Source organism: Piliocolobus tephrosceles, chromosome 10 (assembly GCF_002776525.5).
Source record: "Piliocolobus tephrosceles isolate RC106 chromosome 10, ASM277652v3, whole genome shotgun sequence".
In the NCBI taxonomy this organism is placed as follows: domain Eukaryota; kingdom Metazoa; phylum Chordata; class Mammalia; order Primates; family Cercopithecidae; genus Piliocolobus; species Piliocolobus tephrosceles.
The window spans coordinates 106,935,987-106,954,153 of NC_045443.1; the positions used below are offsets into that span (position 1 = coordinate 106,935,987).

General features: G+C 43.0%; 1 protein-coding gene across 1 annotated transcript in view; it reads left to right on the plus strand.

Annotated features, from left to right (window-relative positions):
- Positions 1–1,970: 1,970 nt before the first annotated feature.
- MYO1H (myosin IH) overlaps positions 1,971–18,167 on the plus strand; it is a 77,114-nt gene continuing 60,917 nt past the window's right edge. Inside the window, exons 1-6 of the mRNA XM_026454619.2 lie at positions 1,971–2,096; positions 6,988–7,103; positions 10,257–10,455; positions 11,605–11,685; positions 14,961–15,140; positions 17,789–17,887. Of these exons, the coding sequence (XP_026310404.1) occupies positions 1,971–2,096; positions 6,988–7,103; positions 10,257–10,455; positions 11,605–11,685; positions 14,961–15,140; positions 17,789–17,887 (801 nt within the window). The remainder of the gene's footprint in view (positions 2,097–6,987; positions 7,104–10,256; positions 10,456–11,604; positions 11,686–14,960; positions 15,141–17,788; positions 17,888–18,167) is intronic.

An 18,167-nucleotide genomic window follows, 5' to 3' on the forward strand; every position in this document is an offset into this window, starting at 1 on the left:
TGTAATATAATAAAGGGACTGAGATGCATTTTTACTTTCTTTTTATTTTATATTTATGTATTTTTAAGTAGAGATGGGAGTCTCCCTGTGTTGCACAGGCTGGTCTCCAACTCCTGGCTTTAGGCAATCCTCCCGCCTCAGCATCCCAGTGTGCTGGGATCACAGCTGTGAGCCACCACATGCAACTGCAATTTTTTTCTTTCTGTAAATATCTAGTGGTTCCTGCACCATTGGATGGAAAGGTTTTCCATTTCTGTGCTGAATTGTTTTGGGACCTCTACCGAAAATCAATTGCCACACAGTCTTATTCTAGCTTTGTTTTCTTTTGCAAGATACTTTGGCTATGCTAGGACCTTTGCATATCCATATGTACTAGTTGTCAATTTATTGCCTCTCAGATCCAAATTCACTCTTCATTACCTGCTGAGCAATAACAAACTGCACGCTTCAGGCATTTCTCCTTAAAGTGAACACAATGTCATTTTTGTCACTAGAGGGCACTGGAGGGACATTGCAAAGGCAGGCGGCTTCTCTTCCTGATGTCCTTTGCTATGTTTTGCTTTCTCTTGTTTTCAGACTGTACATTCTGCTGCACAGTGGCATGTGGGGGGCACACACAGTCACTGTGTGCCCAAAGCACATAGTCCGTCCGTGACCTCACAGCTCTGGCCAAGGGCCTGGTGACCACTGTGTCACAGCCCTCCTGACAAGACATCACACACTCCAGGCTTCATAACTACTCCTGTTCCCTCTCCCAACGCACACCTGCCCTCTGGCTGCAGCTTGCCTGAGCCCTGGAAATCTCATTCCCTTGGTCCCCTCCATGGTCTCCCATCCAGCAGCGCCTGTGCTCAGGAAGGTCATTCCTGGTGCCTGTCCAGTGACCAAACCAGCTCCAGCCCTGGTATCCTGGTGAGATTCTTTGCCATCCAATAGGCTGTAGCCACACCTTCTCCAGTGACGTCTGAAGCCCATCCTTGGAGAGGAACACGCCAAGTTTATCCTTCCTTAAATAGTCCTCTGTAGCAGGAATTTCCCTTTCTGGCCCAAACTCCTCATCACTCGTGGGAATTACAAAGTGAGTTTACACAATTAACATTTATTGAAATAAAAATTAATTTTTTAAAAAAAGAAAACATTCAAGCTTGACTGATCAACATAAAGGAAACATTAATTTAAAAAAACATGTATTGGCTGGGCGCGGTGGCTTACGCCTGTAATCCCAGCACTTTGGGAGGCCGAGGTGGGTGGATCACAAGGTCAGGAGATGGAGACCATCCTGGCGAACACGGTGAAACCCCGTCTCTACTGAAAATACAAAAAAATTAGCCGGGCATGGTGGCGGGCGCCTGTAGTCCTAGCTTCTCGGGAGGCTGAGGCAGGAGAATGGTGTGAACCTGGGAGGCGACGGAGCTTGCAGTGAGCGGAGATCGTGCCACTGCACTCCAGCCTGAGAGGCAGAGCGAGACTTCGTCTCAAAAAAAAAAAAAAAAAAAATGTATTGAATACATGGTTACCAGGAAAGCAAGTCTGGGTATGTTGTCTAGATTCATTTTCTGGTTCCGTCTTTTGGCAGATTTTGGGCATGGCTTATGACATTCCTATGCCTCAGTTTCCTTATCTGTATGGGGGGGCATAATAATAGTATTTCATAGGGTCAGAAAGAAGATCAGAAGAAATAGCACAAGTCAAGCGTTTAGAATAGTATCTAACGGTAAATACTTGGTTCCTGTCAGCTGCTGCTATTCCTATTTTTTGTGATTATGATCTCGTATCCCCAACCATATTGTAAACAAACTCTAAGTGAAGACAGCATAAGTTAATGCTGGCTCTCTACTGTCCCAGGGTTTAGCATCTTGTTATTTCCATGCATTAGACGTGTGATAGATATTACCAAATAGACGAGCTGCTGAAGAATGTTCTGTTTCCCGTAGAAAGAAGACGTGAGGAGGAAACACATCCGTTTGCACATGGAAGGGGCGCTGACTGCCCGGGACAAGGTCGGGGTTCAGGATTTTGTGCTATTGGATGCATATACCAGCGAATCTGCCTTTGTCGACAACCTCCGCAAGCGTTTCAACGAGAACCTTATATACGTAACGTGATCCATTTCTCAGCTGTTTTTCTAGGGTGGTTGTTTCCTTCTTGCCTTCACAACTTTGATGAGTATGAATAATATCACTCTATTAGGTTAGACATAAAAGGGAGATACTGAGGCGCCACTCTTAGATGCACTTCGATCCTTTGTGCTAAGACGTTTATGGCTGCCCGTCACAGAGACCCAACTTACACCAGCCTAAGTCACTAAAGGGAATCTGTCCATGTCTGTAAACTGTAGGTCCCAGGACTAGATCTAGGGTTTCAGACGATGTCTGGCGACTCTTTCTCCATCTCTGCTCTGCTTTCTTAGGCATCCATTTCCTTCTCAGGTGCATGGCAGCAAGATGGTTGCCCTCAGATCCGGGCTGTCATTTTATCGGCTTAGGGTTGCCGCTGAGAAGCGAGCCCGTCCTCTGGGGATAAGCTCTAGTAAATGGCCCAAGCTCATGTTGATCAGCTCTGATTGGTCCACTTTCGGTCATGTGCCTGTCTCTGAACCAATCCCATGGCTAGAAATGAAGACTATTCTAATTGGCCAGGCTCTTAGCAGGTCCGCCCCTGGAGATGAGGGGTGGAGTCAGAGCCCCAGAAGGTATAAACAGAGAGCTGGGGAAGAGGGTTCTCTGAAGGACTTTCTTGGGAGAAAGGGGCAGAGCTACCAAGCAGGCAAAAATAAAAGCTGTCCAGCATACCCCATGAATGGTCAAGGGTCAAGAATGCAGCACTTACCAAACTCTTCTCAGGTTGATCTTGTCACATCTAGTTTTTATTCAAAAGCCAGTTTTTGTTAAATTCACATTTATCACCACGCTCTGATTTGGTGGTCAATTTTCAGGTAAATTCCTCTAGGGTAAACTTCATAATGTCCCTGTGTGTGTCATGGGTGTTATTAAAATTATTTAATTTTTTGAGATTTTATTAGCTTTTGCCAAGAGTAAATTAGACAGAAGCGGTTTAAAAATATTTGTCTTAGGCCGGGCGCGGTGGCTCAAGCCTGTAATCCCAGCACTTTGGGAGGCCGAGACGGGCGGATCACGAGGTCAGGAGATCGAGACCATCCTGGCTAACATGGTGAAACTCCGTCTCTACTAAAAAATACAAAAAACTAGCCGGGCGATGCAGCGGGCGCCTGTAGTCCCAGCTACTCGGGAGGCTGAGGCAGGAGAATGGCGTAAACCCGGGAGGCGGAGCTTGCAGTGAGCTGAGATCCGGCCACTGCACTCCAGCCTGGGCGACAGAGCGAGACTCCACCTCAAAAAAAAAAAAAAAAAAAAAAAAAAAAAAATTGTCTTGTAGCTATTTTGTTTGTAATGGTGCCCGTGGCTTAATCTATATATATTGAAACCAAGGTTACCAGAAGAAATAAACAAGGTGTTTCTTAGAGTACATATCCTACAGCCTAACTTTCAGAATTATCACCCTTAATTGTAGAAATAGGAAAAAAAGAAACTAATTTTATATACAGGAAAAAGAAAAATGACATGATACAGAGAAGTACAAATGGCATGATAGGATCATCATGATTAAGCTAAATGTTTCTGATTTGAACTGATAAATTTCAGAAACTGTGTCTTCCACCCTGAATTTCTACTGATTGAAGTAATATGGAATTTTAGTGAAAATTCTCTGCTTCAATTTTATGTTTGATTTTTGTCCTGGAGATTGGAGACATTAGTTAGAATTATTTTGTGTGTAATCTTTTTTTTTTTTTTAATTTGAGATGGGTCTTGCTAAGTTGCCCAGGCTAGTCTTGAACTCCTGGGTTCAAGCACTCCTCCTGCCTCAGCCTCCCATGTAGCTGGGATTACAGGCGCACACCACCACACCCAACTATTTTAGCATAATCTTAATATAGATTTAGTGCATCCTGTATTTGAAACAGCTACACACTGAGAATCTGAGAATATCAGATGTATTTTCCAAGGAGCACATTAATTTTTTTCTATATAAGAGCGTGGAGCTCTTTGTTTATTCATAATTGTATTTCAAAAGCCTTATGTTAGTGGTTATATTATACATATAAGTAAGTACCTGAAAAACCTGAATATGAGTAGAGTCTAATGTTGAAATTTGGGAATATAAGTGCCAGTAGCAGGAGTGTTTTTCCCAGTTTTAGAAGGTTTGTAGGTATACCCATCCTATTTTCTTGTTTGTTTGTTTTTTTCTGTGTGTGTGTGTGTGTTTTTTTTTTTTTTTCCCCCTTTTTCATATGGAGTCTCACTCTGTTGCCCAGGCTGGAGTGCAGTAGCCCGATCTTGGCTCACTGCAACCTCCGCCACCCGGGTTCAAGCAATTCTCCTACCTCAGCCTCCCCATTAGCTGAGACTACAGGAGCCTGCCACCACCCCCGGCTAATTTTTTTGTACTTTTAGTAGAGATAGGGTTTCACCATGTTGGCCAGGCTGGTCTCAAACTCCTGACCTTGGGTGACCCACCTGCCTCAGCCTCCCAGAGTCATGGGATTACAGGCGTGAGCCACCGCGCTCAGCCCACCCATCCTACTTTCACTGAATGCCAGAGAGACCTTTAAGAACCATGCATCAGGTTACGTGCTCCCCTCTTAAAGTGATCCATTCGTGTAATGGTTTAGGGAGGTATTTCTCTTTTTTTGTATCTTCAACTTTTAACTTCAGGGGTACATGTGCAGGATGTGCAGGTTTGTTACATAGGTAAACATGTGCTCTGGTGGTTTGCTGATCAATCCATCACCTAGGTATTAAGACCAGCACACATTAGCTATTCTTTCTGATGCTCTCTGTCCCCTGCAACAAGCCCCAATGTGTGTTGTTCCCCCTTCCCACAAATGTGTCCATGTGTTCTCATCATTTAGTTCCCACTTATTAGCAAGAACATGCAGTGTTTGGTTTTCTGTTCCTGCATTAGTTTGCTGAGGATAACGGCTTCTAGCTTCTTCCATGTAGCAGCAAAGGACATGATCTCGTTCCCTTTTATGGCTGCATCGTATTCCATAATGTATATGCACTCTATTTTCTTTATTCAGTCTATCATTGATGGGCATTTGGGTTGATTCCATGTCTTTGCTGTTGTGAATAGTGCTGCAGTGAACACACATGTACATGTATCTTTATAATAGAATGATTTATATTTCTTTGGGAATATACCCAGTATTGGGATTGCTGGGTCAAATGGTATTTCTGCCTCTAGATCTTTGAGGAATTGCCACACTGTTTTCCACAGTGGTTGAACTAATTTACACTTCCACCAACAGTGTAACAGCCTTCCTTTTTCTCCACTGCCTGGCCAGCATCTGTTGTTTTTTCACTTTTTAATAATCGCCATTCTGACTGGCATGAGATGATATCTCATTGTGGTTTGGATTTGCATTTCTCTAGTGATCAGTGGTGTTGAGCTTTTTTTCATATGATTGTTGGCTGCATGTATGTCTCCTTTTTGAGAAGTGTCTGTTTATTTCCTTTGCCCACTTTTTAATGGGGTTGTTTTTTCTTATAAATTTGTTTAAATTCCTTGTAGACCGGATATTAGACCTTTGTCAGATGAATAGGTTGCAGAACTTTTCTCCCATTCTGTAGGTTGCCTCTTCACTCTGGTGATAGTTTCTTTTGCTGTGCAGAAGCCCTTTAGTTTAATTAAATCCCATTTGTCAATTTTTGCTTTTGTTGCAATTGCTTTTGGCGTTTTTATCATGAAATCTTTGTAGGGCAAGTATTTCATTTCAGTAGGGAAGGGTGGTATCTCTGCCATCTGCAGTATTTGGAATAAAACCCCAATTCCTCATGGGAGCCCACAGAGCCTGGATGATCTGAACCTGCTCCATCTTCAACATCCTCCCTTGCTAGTCTCCATTCTGCCCTTACTCGGACTTCAACTACAATGGCCTCTCGTGCCGCTAGCCTGCCACATGTATTCCTGAAATGCCCTTCCTGCCTACTTTGTTCATGGCTGGCTCCTCATCCTTCAAGCTCTGCTCAGATGTCATCTCCTTAAAGAAGTCTTCCCGGCAAGGTGCAGTGGCTCACGCCTGTAATCCCAGCACTTTGGGAGGCCAAGGCAGGCAGATCACCTGAGGTCAGGAGTTCAAGACCAGTCTGGCCAACATGGTGTAACCCCATCTCTACTAAAAATACAAAATTAGCTGGGTGTAGTGGCACATGCCTGTAATCCCAGCTATGGGAGGCTGAGGAGAATCACTTGAACTCAGGAGGCAGAGGTTGCAGTGAGCTGAGATCGAGCCACTGCACTCCAGCCTGGGCAGTGAAGTGAGACTCTGTCTCAAAAAAAAAAAAAAAAAAAGACGACTTCCCCATGCCTGCTAATATGGCCTGCCTTCATTGTTTATACCCTCGCTACGCTGTGTATACCTTTCTCTTTTTTTATTTTTATTATCATTATTTTTTTTGAGACGGAGTCTTGCTCTGTCACCTGGGCTGGAGTGCAGTGACGCGATCTCGGCTCACTGCAACCTCCACCTCCTGGGTTCAAGAGATTCTCCTGCCTCTGCCTCCCGAGTAGCTGGGACTACAGGCGTGCACCATCACGCCCGGCTAATTTTTTGTATTTTTAGTAGAGATGGGGTTTTACCATGTTAGCCAGGATGGTCTCGATCTCCTCACCTGTGATCCGCCCCCCTCGGTCTCCCAAAGTGCTGGGATTACAGGCATGAGCCACCGCACCCAGCCATGTACACCTTTCTTAATACTGATCTCTTCCTGCAGCTGTCTTCATTCCTCAGCTGTTTGTCTGCTGTCTCCCTCATACCCCCGCCCCTACCATGTAAGCTCCCAGCAGAGATCCCGCCTGATTTATCATTTTAAATCCTCCATGCAGAATGAATACACGGGGATCATCATGTGTGACAGTCTTTTGCACCCCAGAATTCCTCACTTTTGCTTTGGTCCATTTCTCTAGACATATATTGGCACCCTCCTCGTGTCCGTGAATCCATACCAGGAGCTCGGAATCTACACTGTGAGCCAGATGGAACTTTATCAAGGGGTCAATTTCTTTGAACTGCCGCCACATGTGTGAGTAGCATCCACAGGATCATCACCAGAAGGATTTTTATTTTTCCCCTTCCTCTCTCTCCTTTCTTCTCTCTCTCCTTCCTTCTCACCATGCATCTGTCCGTCCATCCATCCATCCATCCACCCACCCATCCGTTCATCCTCCTATCCATTCACATATCCATCCATCCACCTATCCATCCGTTCATTCACCTATCCATCCACCTACCTACCTATCCATCAATACATCCATCCATCCATCTAAATCTTTGATGCATGTTTATTAGGTTCTGTACCTCATTTAAGCCCTTGCCTTCTTGTAAAGTAAGTCTTCCAAAGCAGTAGAAAACTTTAGAAGGTCTTAATGGAATCTCAGCTTAAATATGAAAAAAGGTGGAACCTTTGTGTAACTGCTGAGAAATTTAAGAGTGTGGCTGGAGAGACGTCTTCTCTGGGAAGAGGGTTGCTATAGTGCCGTCCACTGGTGCCTAAGAAGACTGCTCCTTGGTAGAAACTTAACCAGGGCTATGGAAGCTTAAGAGGTGCAAATTTCTTCATTTCTCTCCCCTATGTATAACCTATGGTAATAATAATTTGTAGAGGGTGATTATATTTTTAGTACATAACATTTTCTGTTTTATGCAAATTTTTGAAAATACATACTCGCCTGCAGTATGGCCAGAATTTGTTTTTATATAACACTATAAGCTGACAGGGTAGAATTATTCACCTGAACTCAGATCTCTTGTCTCCAAACACCATTTTCCTTCTTAACATGTAACTGACTCTGTAAAAACAATCTGTTTAGATTTCTCATTTGATTCGGAAGTTAATTAAAAGGGACTGAAATAAAAATTTACGTGTAGTTAGAGTTTACTGGTTAGTTACACGTTAATTCAGAGTTTCTAGAGCCATTTCACAGAGGCTAGAAAATATAACCACTTTGATATCAGTTTTCACAAAGTTGAGAACATTTTTAAGTCTTAAAACCTTACTATTTTAAATAATTTCCTTTGTATTTGAAAATAATGTATAACCCATATTATCTGCTAAATATTGCTGTTTGTTTGTCACTATGCCTAATTGGCCAAATTTTCTAATAGTTATTTAACATTCAAAACAACAACTATCAAAAGAAAGGAAAGATGAGCAATTTTTTTCTTGCCCAGGCTTTGCTGAATTTTCTAGTTTTTCTCCCTCTTGACTTCTAGGCTAATATTTAGATTCTGCCTCTGTTGTCTTGGTGACTCAGCTATTCCACTTTCTTTTCTATTTTTTTTTCTTTTTGAGACGGAGTCTTGTTCTGTCGCCCAGGCAGGAGTGCAGTGGTGCTATTTTGGCTCACTGCAAGCTCCACCTCCTGGGTTCATGCCATTCTCCTGCCTCAGCCTCCTGAGTAGCTGGGACTACAGGCGCCCGCCACCGCACCCGGCTAATGTTTTTTTTGTATTTTTAGTAGAGATGGGGTTTCGCTGTGTTGGCCAGGATGGTCTCAATCTCCTGAGCTCATGATCCACCCACCTCGGCCTCCCAAAGTGCTGGGATTACAGACATGAACTATTCCACTTTCTAAGGCACTCATAAGCCTTTCCGCATCCCTGCCATATATATGTTGAGACAGGGTCTCGCTTTGTCACCCGGACTGGAGAGCGGTGACACAATAATGGATCACTGCAGCCTCCACCTCCCACAACTCAGGTGATCCTCCAACCTCAGCCTCCTAAGTAGCCAGGACTACAGGCACACACCACCACCCTGGCTAATTTTTGTATTTTTTGTAGAGACAAGGTCTCAGTGTGTTGCCCAGGCTGGTCTCAAACTCCTGGGCTCAAGCAATCTGCCCACCTCAGCCTCCCAAAGTGCTGGGATTACAGGTGTGAGCCACCATGCCCAGCCACCACAATGGATTAAAAGCCAAAATGGCTTTGCAATTCTGCCTCATATTCAGGTTCTATTCCTGGGACACCTTCATGCTTTGGTGTCTGATCTTGAAGATAAAGTGCTTCTCATAGTTTTACCTCTTGTCCTAAAGATATCACTGAAGTTTGTTAATCTCTTTGGTTTCCTGCCACTCCATTCTTAGTATTCTAGGTTTTGAGGGAAAAAATACATGAGATCTTATTCTGTTTATTGAATTGAATTATTTAATATTTAGACAAGATTGTTATTTTCACCTACAGTTAAAAGAACATCTCTTGGAGATGTAAGTTAGTAGCTGGCTTATTCTTATAAGACATGTTGATGGATTAAAAACGTAAATTTGGTGAACTTCAAAAAATATTTTCAGGCCAGGTGTGGTGGCTCATGCCTGTAATCCCAGCACTTTGGGAGGCTGAGGCAGGTAGATCATGAGGTCAGGAGTTCCAGACCAGCCTGACCAACATGGTGAAACCCCATCTCTACTAAAAATACAAAAATTAGCCAGGCGTGGTGGTATGCACCTATAATCCCAGCTACTCAAGAGGCTGAGGCATGAGAATCGCTTGAACTTGGGAGGCAGAGGTTGCAATGAGCCCAGATCGCGCCATTACACTCTGGCCTGGGCGACAGAGCAAGACTCCATCTCAAAAAAAAAATTCATTACTGCTTAAATTCTTCTTTTAACTCTTCTACTATTTGAGTTTTGATATCTAGTACACTTTATATTTGAACAGTCAGTGGGTCGTAATAGAGAGTTTTTTGTTTTTTTGTTTTTCGGGTTTGGGTTTGGTTTTTTGTTTTTGTTTTTGAGACAGAGTGGTGCTCTGTTGCCCAGGCTGGAGTACAATGGTGTGATCTCGGCTCACTGCAACCTCTGCCTCCTGGGTTCAAGTAATTCTCCTGCCTCAGCCTCCTGAGTAGCTGGGATTACAAGCGTGCACCACCATACCTGGCTAATTTTTGTATCTTTTTTTAGTACAGCTGAGGTTTCATCATGTTGGCCAGGCTGGTCTCGAACTCCTGACCTCAAGTGATCCACCTGCCTCAGCTTCCCAGAGTGCTGGGATTACAAGCATGAATCACTGTGCCCCGCCTATGGAAAGGGCTTGACATGTGTTTGAGCTCATTGTCCTTGTACCACAGTCTGGATGTGGCTTCCTGGAGCTGGAGCACCTATTTTGCTTCTTTGGTGGGTGTCAGAGTCAAGGGAAGTATCATGAAAACCAATTTGTTTCTGTCTCACTCCTCCTCCAGCTACGCTATAGCTGACAACGCTTACCGAATGATGTGCTCTGAATTAAATAACCATTTCATCCTCATTTCTGGAGAGAGTGGGGCAGGGAAAACAGAGGCCTCCAAGAAAATTCTCCAGTATTTTGCAGTGACCTGCCCAATGACCCAGTCACTACAAATAGCCCGTGACAGACTGCTGCTCTCCAACCCAGTGCTGGAGGTAAGCAATCTCTGGGGACCCATCGAAGGGAGTCCCAGGGAGGTCACTAAGTGAGACAAATCCTGTCTGGGCAGGTCAGTTAAAATGGGCAGGTCACTGTTAAGAAAAGGGTCACACAGATAGTGTCACAGTTAAGGGTGTGACCTGGAAGTAAGCCATTTCACCATTTGTTGAATGGGTCTGCTTATAGTACCTACCTTTTAAGACATTCGGTTTTGGGGGGTTTTTTTGTTTTTGTTTTGGGTTTTTTTTGAGACAGAGTCTCTCTCTGTCACCCAGGCTGGAGTACAGTGGCACAATCTCGGCTCACAGAAACCTCCGCCTCCTGGGTTTAAGCGATTCTCCTGCTTCTGCTTCCCAAGTAGCCGGTACTACAGGCATGTGCCATCATTCCCAGCTAATTTTTGCCTTTTTAGTAGAGACGGGGTTTCGCCATGTTGGCCAGGCTGGTCTCGAACTCCTGACCTCAGGTGACCTGCCTGCATCAGCCTCCCAAAGTGCTAGAATTACAGGCGTGAGCCACCGCACCCAGCCTAAGAAGTTTTGAGGATTGAGTGAAACAGGTGCACAAAAAGCACACAGCAGAATTAGGAAGCACCAAAAATACTGTATTATTTATTAATAGTTTTCTTATTGTTGAGTTAAAATTATTTTGGTTATATGATTACTTATATTGTTGCAATTCACCGACTTGCTGGCTGATCCTGAACAAGTCATTTTCTCCTTTGTTTTTGTGGCCCTTTCTATAAATGAAGATGTTTACAGTAGAAGGAATTTTCCCAGTGGACCCTTTGAGGAGAACCATGTGATACAAAAAGGGGTCTGGTGATGGGGACTGTCAACCATAACTTCTAGAACAGCATGGGGCTAGGGTTCTGTGTACCCCTCCTGAGACCATTTCCAATATATTCCCAGATTGGATTATAGGAAGAAGATATTGTTCTCCTCTTCTCCCCAGGTCCAAATCTAGTGTTTGGCATTAAATTCTCTGTAGTTAGTGATCCCTTCTTAGAAGATAATGCATGCCTTTCCTCCCTGGCTCCTTCTGCCCTCTCTCCTCCGTATTCATACTAAGCGTATTATTTGGGATCAGGAATTTGCCACGCATGGTAAGCTTAAATGACAGTGAATGACACTTTGTATTCCAAGGCTTTTGGAAATGCCAGAACGCTCCGGAATGACAACTCCAGCAGATTTGGGAAATACATGGATATACAATTTGATTTTCAGGTACACTGAAGCTCCTATTACTGGTTCATGGGGACCCCTTATTTTGCCAGTGACGGAACCCAAGCCAAGGCCCCTTAAGAGAAGAATGACATTTATTGGCTCAAGCAATTTAAAAATATATCCAGGGTTAGTGCTAGTTTTAGGAAATGCAAATAAAGACCACAATGAGATAACATTTTATACCATCTGGATGGGCAAAAACTAAAAAGTCTAATATATATGAGGTGTTGATGAAGATGTGGATCATAAGGAATTCTTACATTGCTGGTGGGGTGTAAAATATTGGGAAATTATTGGAAAATAATGGGGTGTACCAGAGTTATGATGTTATCTTAGGAAGCTGGAAAAACATAATCTAAGGTGCAACCATGCCGCTCTCAGAGATATCTCAGAGATATCAGATGCGTAAGCGTGTCCATAACAGAACTGCTCATCATGATGAGCAAGTAAGTAGACTGAACAGCACCAACGCATCTGGAGAGAACTGAAATGTCCATCAACAGGAGAATGACTACATTGTGATGTGTTCACACCATCAGGCATTACACTGCAGAGAGCAAATGAACCACAGCTACACCTCACATGGATGGGTCTTGGGAACATACTGTATGCCAGCGTGATATCATTTTTTTCATTAAGCTTAAAAACAAATCACAATGACCGGACACAGTGGCTCATGCCTGTAATCCCAGCAATTTAGGAGGCCAAGGCGGGTGGATTACCTGAGGTCAGGAGTTCAAGACCAGCCTGGCCAACATGGTGAAACCTCATCTCTTAAAAAAAAAATGCAAAAAAATTAGCCGGGCGTGGTGGTGTGTGCCTGTAATCCCAGCTACTCAGAAGGCTGAGGCAGGAGAATTGCTTGAACCTGGGAGGTGGAGGTTTCAGACAGCCGAGATGGCACCACTGCACTCCAGCCCGGGCAACAAGAGTAAAACTTCATCTCAAAAAAAAAAAAAGAAACAGACACAAGTAAACAATATCTTGTTTAGGCATGCCTGCTTACCTGGCAGGGGCCAGCACTCTTTTTCGGATACAGCCAGATAGTAAATATTTTAGGCTTTGTGAGCCATTCAACCATACAGTCGAAATGACCCAAGTCCACTCTTGTAGCATGAAAGCAGCCACGGACAATGCATAAGTGAATGAGCATGGCTGTGTTAGACACAGAATTTAAGTGGAGCTAAGGCAAGCAGGAAAGGAAGGCAGAATTCTCAAGGGCTCATCATTCCAAGTGGTAAAATGACACATGGGAGAACAGCAGCTGTATGAGCATGGAGCTCAATGATGAAGACAAACTGGCTCAAGGATTTCCCAGAGGCTGGGAAGTGGGCCTCTGGTGGAGTGGATTTGGAAAGAAATTTAATAGCTATGTGATTTGAAAACCTTTTTGGAAGTTCAACACATATACTGAAAAGGCTGTAAAACATAGGGACAGCCCAGTGAATTTTTACATATGTATCCACCTCTGTAACCACCACCCAGACCAAGACATAAAAATGTCTAGCATCTGGGCCGGGCTTGGTGGCTCACGCCTGTAATCCCAGCACTTTGGGAGGCCGAGGTGGGCGGATCACCCGAGGTCAGGAGTTCGAGACCAGCCTGGCCAACATGGTGAAACCCTGTCTCTAATAAAAATACAAAAATTAGCCAGGTGTGGTGGTGCACACCTGTAGTCCCAGTTACTCGGGAGGCTGAGGCATGAGAATCACTTGAACTTGGGAGACAGAGGGTGCAGTGAGCCCAGATTACACCACTGCACTCCAGCCTGAGCAAGAGAGTGAGACTCTGTCTCAAAAAAAAAAAAAAAAAAAAAAAGATAGCATCTGGAGGCCAGGCAGTGGTGACTCACACCTGTAATACCAGCATTTTGGGAGGTCGAGGTGGGAGGATTGCTTGAGCCCAGGAGTTCAAGACCAGCCTGGGGAACATAGTGAGACCCCCATCTTTACAAAAAACAAAAATAAAATAGCAAGGCACAGTGGTGCATGCTTATAGTCCCAGTTACTTGGGAGGCTGAAGCGGGAGAATTGCTTGAGCCCAGGCATTTGAGGTTATAACAAGCCACGATCAGGCCACAGCACTCCAGCCTGGGCAACAGAGCAAGATCCTATCTCTTAAAATAAAAATTAAAAAAAAAAAAATTCTAACATCTGAAAGCTTTTCCTGCCCTTCCCCAACACACTCCCCCTTCCCACTGCCCACTGTTCTGACCTCTGTGATCACGGGTTCATTTCACTGGTCATTGAAGTGCATATGAATGAAATTACACAGTATGTTCTATTTTGTGCCTGACTTCTTTCAGTCAACGTATCTGTCAGATTCATCCATGTCCTTGCATGTAGCAGTTGTTCACTTTTTGATTATATGACTATGTCACAACTTATCTGTTCTCCTTTTGTTGGACATTTGGGCTGTTTGCAGTTTGGGTCTGTGACATATAGCAGTTTGAACATCCGTGCACATGCCCTTTAGTAGATTTATATTGGATTAAAGAAGTAGAATCGTGGGGTTCTTACCAGCAAAGCAGTGTTAGGATAATTAATGATGGTTCTGGTTGCTCCATACCCTTGCCAACATTTATATTGTTCATCCTTTTGAGAAATTCTGGTGGGATATAGTGGTTTTTCACTGTGATTTAAGTTTGTATCTCCCTGGTAATTAATGAAATTTTGCTTCTTGGCCACTTAAAGGCTTTCTTTTTCATTGAAGTATTTTGCCCACTTTTAATTGGGTTGTTGGTTCTTTCCTATTGATTTGCAAGAATCTCTATATATTCTGGAATAAAATCCTTTATTGGATATATTATTGAAAATATTAAGACAGTGTGATATTGACACAAGGATAGATAAAGAGGACAATGGATCAGAATAAAGTCCAGACAAGATCGAGTCCACATGTACAGTCAGCTGACTTACAACAGAAACATCACTATGATTCAGTAGAGACAAGATCATCTTTCCAATAAATGGCACAGATCAACTGGATATCAACATGAATAAAAACACCTTTGACCACTCCCCCTCTCCATGTACAAAAATTCAATAGTGATGGATCATTATCCTAAACAATCAAGCTTCTAGAAAAAGACATAGAAACTATCTTCATGATAGTTTCTTGGGGTAAGCAAAAATCTTTGTAAACAGAACCCAGGAGATACTAATGATAGAAGATTGATAGGTCAGACTTCATTCCAACTTAGAACTTCAAGCCATCAGGAGATGCCAGGAAGAGATTTGTGTTGTCATTGCTGCATTTTTTGTTTTGTTTTGAAGGGTATCCCTGTAGGTGGGCATATCATCAGTTACTTGATAGAGAAGTCCCGAGTTGTCTACCAAAACCAAGGTGAGCGGAATTTCCACATCTTCTACCAGCTGCTGGCAGGTGGTGAAGAGGAGCGCCTGGCTTTCCTGGGACTGGAGCGAGACCCCCAGCTGTATAAATACCTCTCACAGGTGGGAAGGACCAGCACCTGGCTTTGGTGACTCTTCGGATAAGGGGATCAGAGGTGTTTCTACGGGCTGCTGTAGGATGTTTGAGACGTTCTATTACGATCGTGCTATGTGTCCTATTGGCTGATTTCTTGATACATGTATATATCACAAGCAATCTAACCTATCTCCTCTTGTGCCTGGCAGCTATATCACCTTGGCAAAGTAACCAATGTCTAGGCAAGTGGTTCTCATCCCTGGCTGAAACTTGAATCACCTGAAGAACCCTTTAAAAACACAAATGCCTGGGCCGTACCCTCCAGAGATCCAGATTTCACTGGTCTGGGGTAGGACCTGGGCATTAGAATTATTTCAAACGTCCTCCTGGTGATTTACTGTACAGCCAAAGTGAGGAGCACTGATCTGGGTGTGATAGAAACTCACCGTCCAACTACATCTAAAACCTATGCTATCTCATTCTGCTTCCAAACTACTTTTTTTTTTTTTTTTCTGTTTTTGGGACGGGGTCTTGCTCTGTCCTCCAGGCTGGAGTGCAGTAGCATAATAATGGCTCATCGTAGCCTTGACCTCCTGGGCTCAAGGACTCCTCCCATCTCAGCCTCCCAAGTAGCTGGGACTACAGGCTCGAGGTACCATGCCTCGTTAATTTTTGTAGTTTTTGTAGAGAGAGGGTTTCTCCATGTTGCCCAGGCTGGTCTCAAACTCCTGAGCTTGAGAGATCCGCCCACCTCGGCCTCCCAAAGTGCTGAGTTTACAGGCATGAGCCACTGTAAACTACTTTTGAAAAGATCTTTTTCCATGCTCCTGCCTTCCATCTTGACAAATGTTTGCTGCCAAATGAACACACCACCTTACAGCTATAGTTCAGGCCATTCCTATAAGCAAGCCTAGGGTCTAGTGTTATAGAATTGACTGTCAGAACATAACCTTGCAATATTTGTTTTTCTGCAGCCTGCACTAGCATTCTAGAATATCCAGATTGTATGGCACTTCTCAGTATTTGATGTCATTAACACCTTTTTTGTCCCAACATTTTTTGATTTTTCTCTTCTCACTTGGCCTGGTTTTGAATGGAGTCCACCTTGTAGAATGTAGATGAAGGCATCATTTAAGAGAGAAAATGAGGTCTTATAAAATTAATCTCACAAAATGAGGATCAATACTTCCTAGAAATCATGGAAGAAAAGAAGGCTTAACAAAAGTTTACTTTCAATAATGAAGACAAGCTGGGGCATGATGGTTCAGGCCTGTAATCTCAGCACTTTTGTAAGCCAAGGTGGGAGGATCGCTTGAGTTCAGGAGTTTAAGACCAGCCTGGGCAATGTAGCAAGACCCCGTCTCTAAATGTGTTTTAAAAATAGAAATAAAAAAGAAAAATGAAGCTAAATAATGAAAAGAAAGAGTCTCATAATCTAATTTTATACTAATCAAACTCTGAACTAATTACTAAAACAAAGAAGACATCAAACGTGATTTTTTTTTTTCTTTTTGGAGGGTTTAATTTTCCCAACAAAGTTGTGTGGTCACATCATGTTTGTATTCCCATAGCATGATCAGAAAGGGTCAATTTATAAAAATATTTGAGGGCTTCATCCATTTTCCCAAGGGCTTCTCTAACCCTTTGATAAATAATTCCCTTTTAGAATATATCATGCCTTTATTCTTGTAGATTTTTTTCTGGCCACATTAATTCAACTAGATCCGTATACGTCAGGGGCTTTGGAAATGGGTCTAGCAATTTGCCACTATTATTTAAAACCAATTTCATGATCTCTCATAACTTTGGTAAACTTTATGGTTTCACTTGGCAGTGTATTTGCACTGCTTCCAAACCAACAGGTTTTGGAGAGGGACTGATTTGCACAGGCCCATCCCTTTGGGGGCAGGAGCAGATGTTGCTGGTTGTGCCGGGAAGGTTTGTGAGGTTGCCAATTTTATATTGGCCACTTCACTAGGAAATATTTTCATGGATGACACATCTGATTTCCCCCATGCAATGAAGAAATCTTTTAAGAAAACAGATCTTCAGATAATTAGGAAACTGGGAACACCCTGTACCACAAAAGCAAAATAATAAAAAACATTTTCCTAGAACGTTTTCTCTTTAAATCAGTCTGTTATTTAAAAGACAACCTCTGAAGTTCATGGGGAAAATCTCTGTTTGTGACCATTTTCACAAAACCTCTGTTCCTCTAAATGCCAGCCTTTTATTTCCTTGTGGGAAAGCCTTCTTTCATCTAGTCCTGCAGTGACATTTTTGCTGGCGATCTCTGAGTCTAGAGTTTCTGATTTCAAGCACTGTAATATCTCTGCATATTTCAGCAGCTATTTCCTGAGACAAACGGCTTCAATTCATTTAGCAAAAATGATAAGAAAACTATGTTTAAAAGCACGTACAAAAAGATATACCACTTACGTGTAACTTGGAATGTTTTCCCAGAACAGAGATTTTTAAATAAAATTCCAAATAAATTTGGGAAAAAAAGCAACAGTTGTCAGATCATTACATGCTAGACAATTAGAGAAAAACCTATTTTTTATTTGCAATTCAGTACATTATAGGACTAGCTTTTGCATCTTCAGAGAGGAATAGACATGCTAATTGCCCTGATAAAAAATGACATTAAGTGACTCAAACTTTTTGTCAACAGGGTCATTGTGCCAAAGAGTCATCCATTAATGACAAGAATGACTGGAAAACTGTTTCCAATGCCTTTTCTGTCATTGATTTTACTGAAGCTGACCTCGAGGTATGTGCTCTTGCAGCAGAACTGATCGTTTCCTCTGGGACTGAGGAAACATTCCTGATTTCTTGGTGTTTGCATAATACAGTGGCCAAATTCAACAAATAAAAATACAGGATGCAGCTGGGTGCGATGGCTCACACCTGTAATTCCAGCATTTTGGGAGGCCAAGGCAGGTGGATCATTTGAGGTCAGGAGTTTGAGACCAGCCTGTCCAATATGATGAAACCCTGTCTCTACTAAAAAAGTACAAAAATTAGCTGGGCATGGTGGCAGGCGCCCGTAA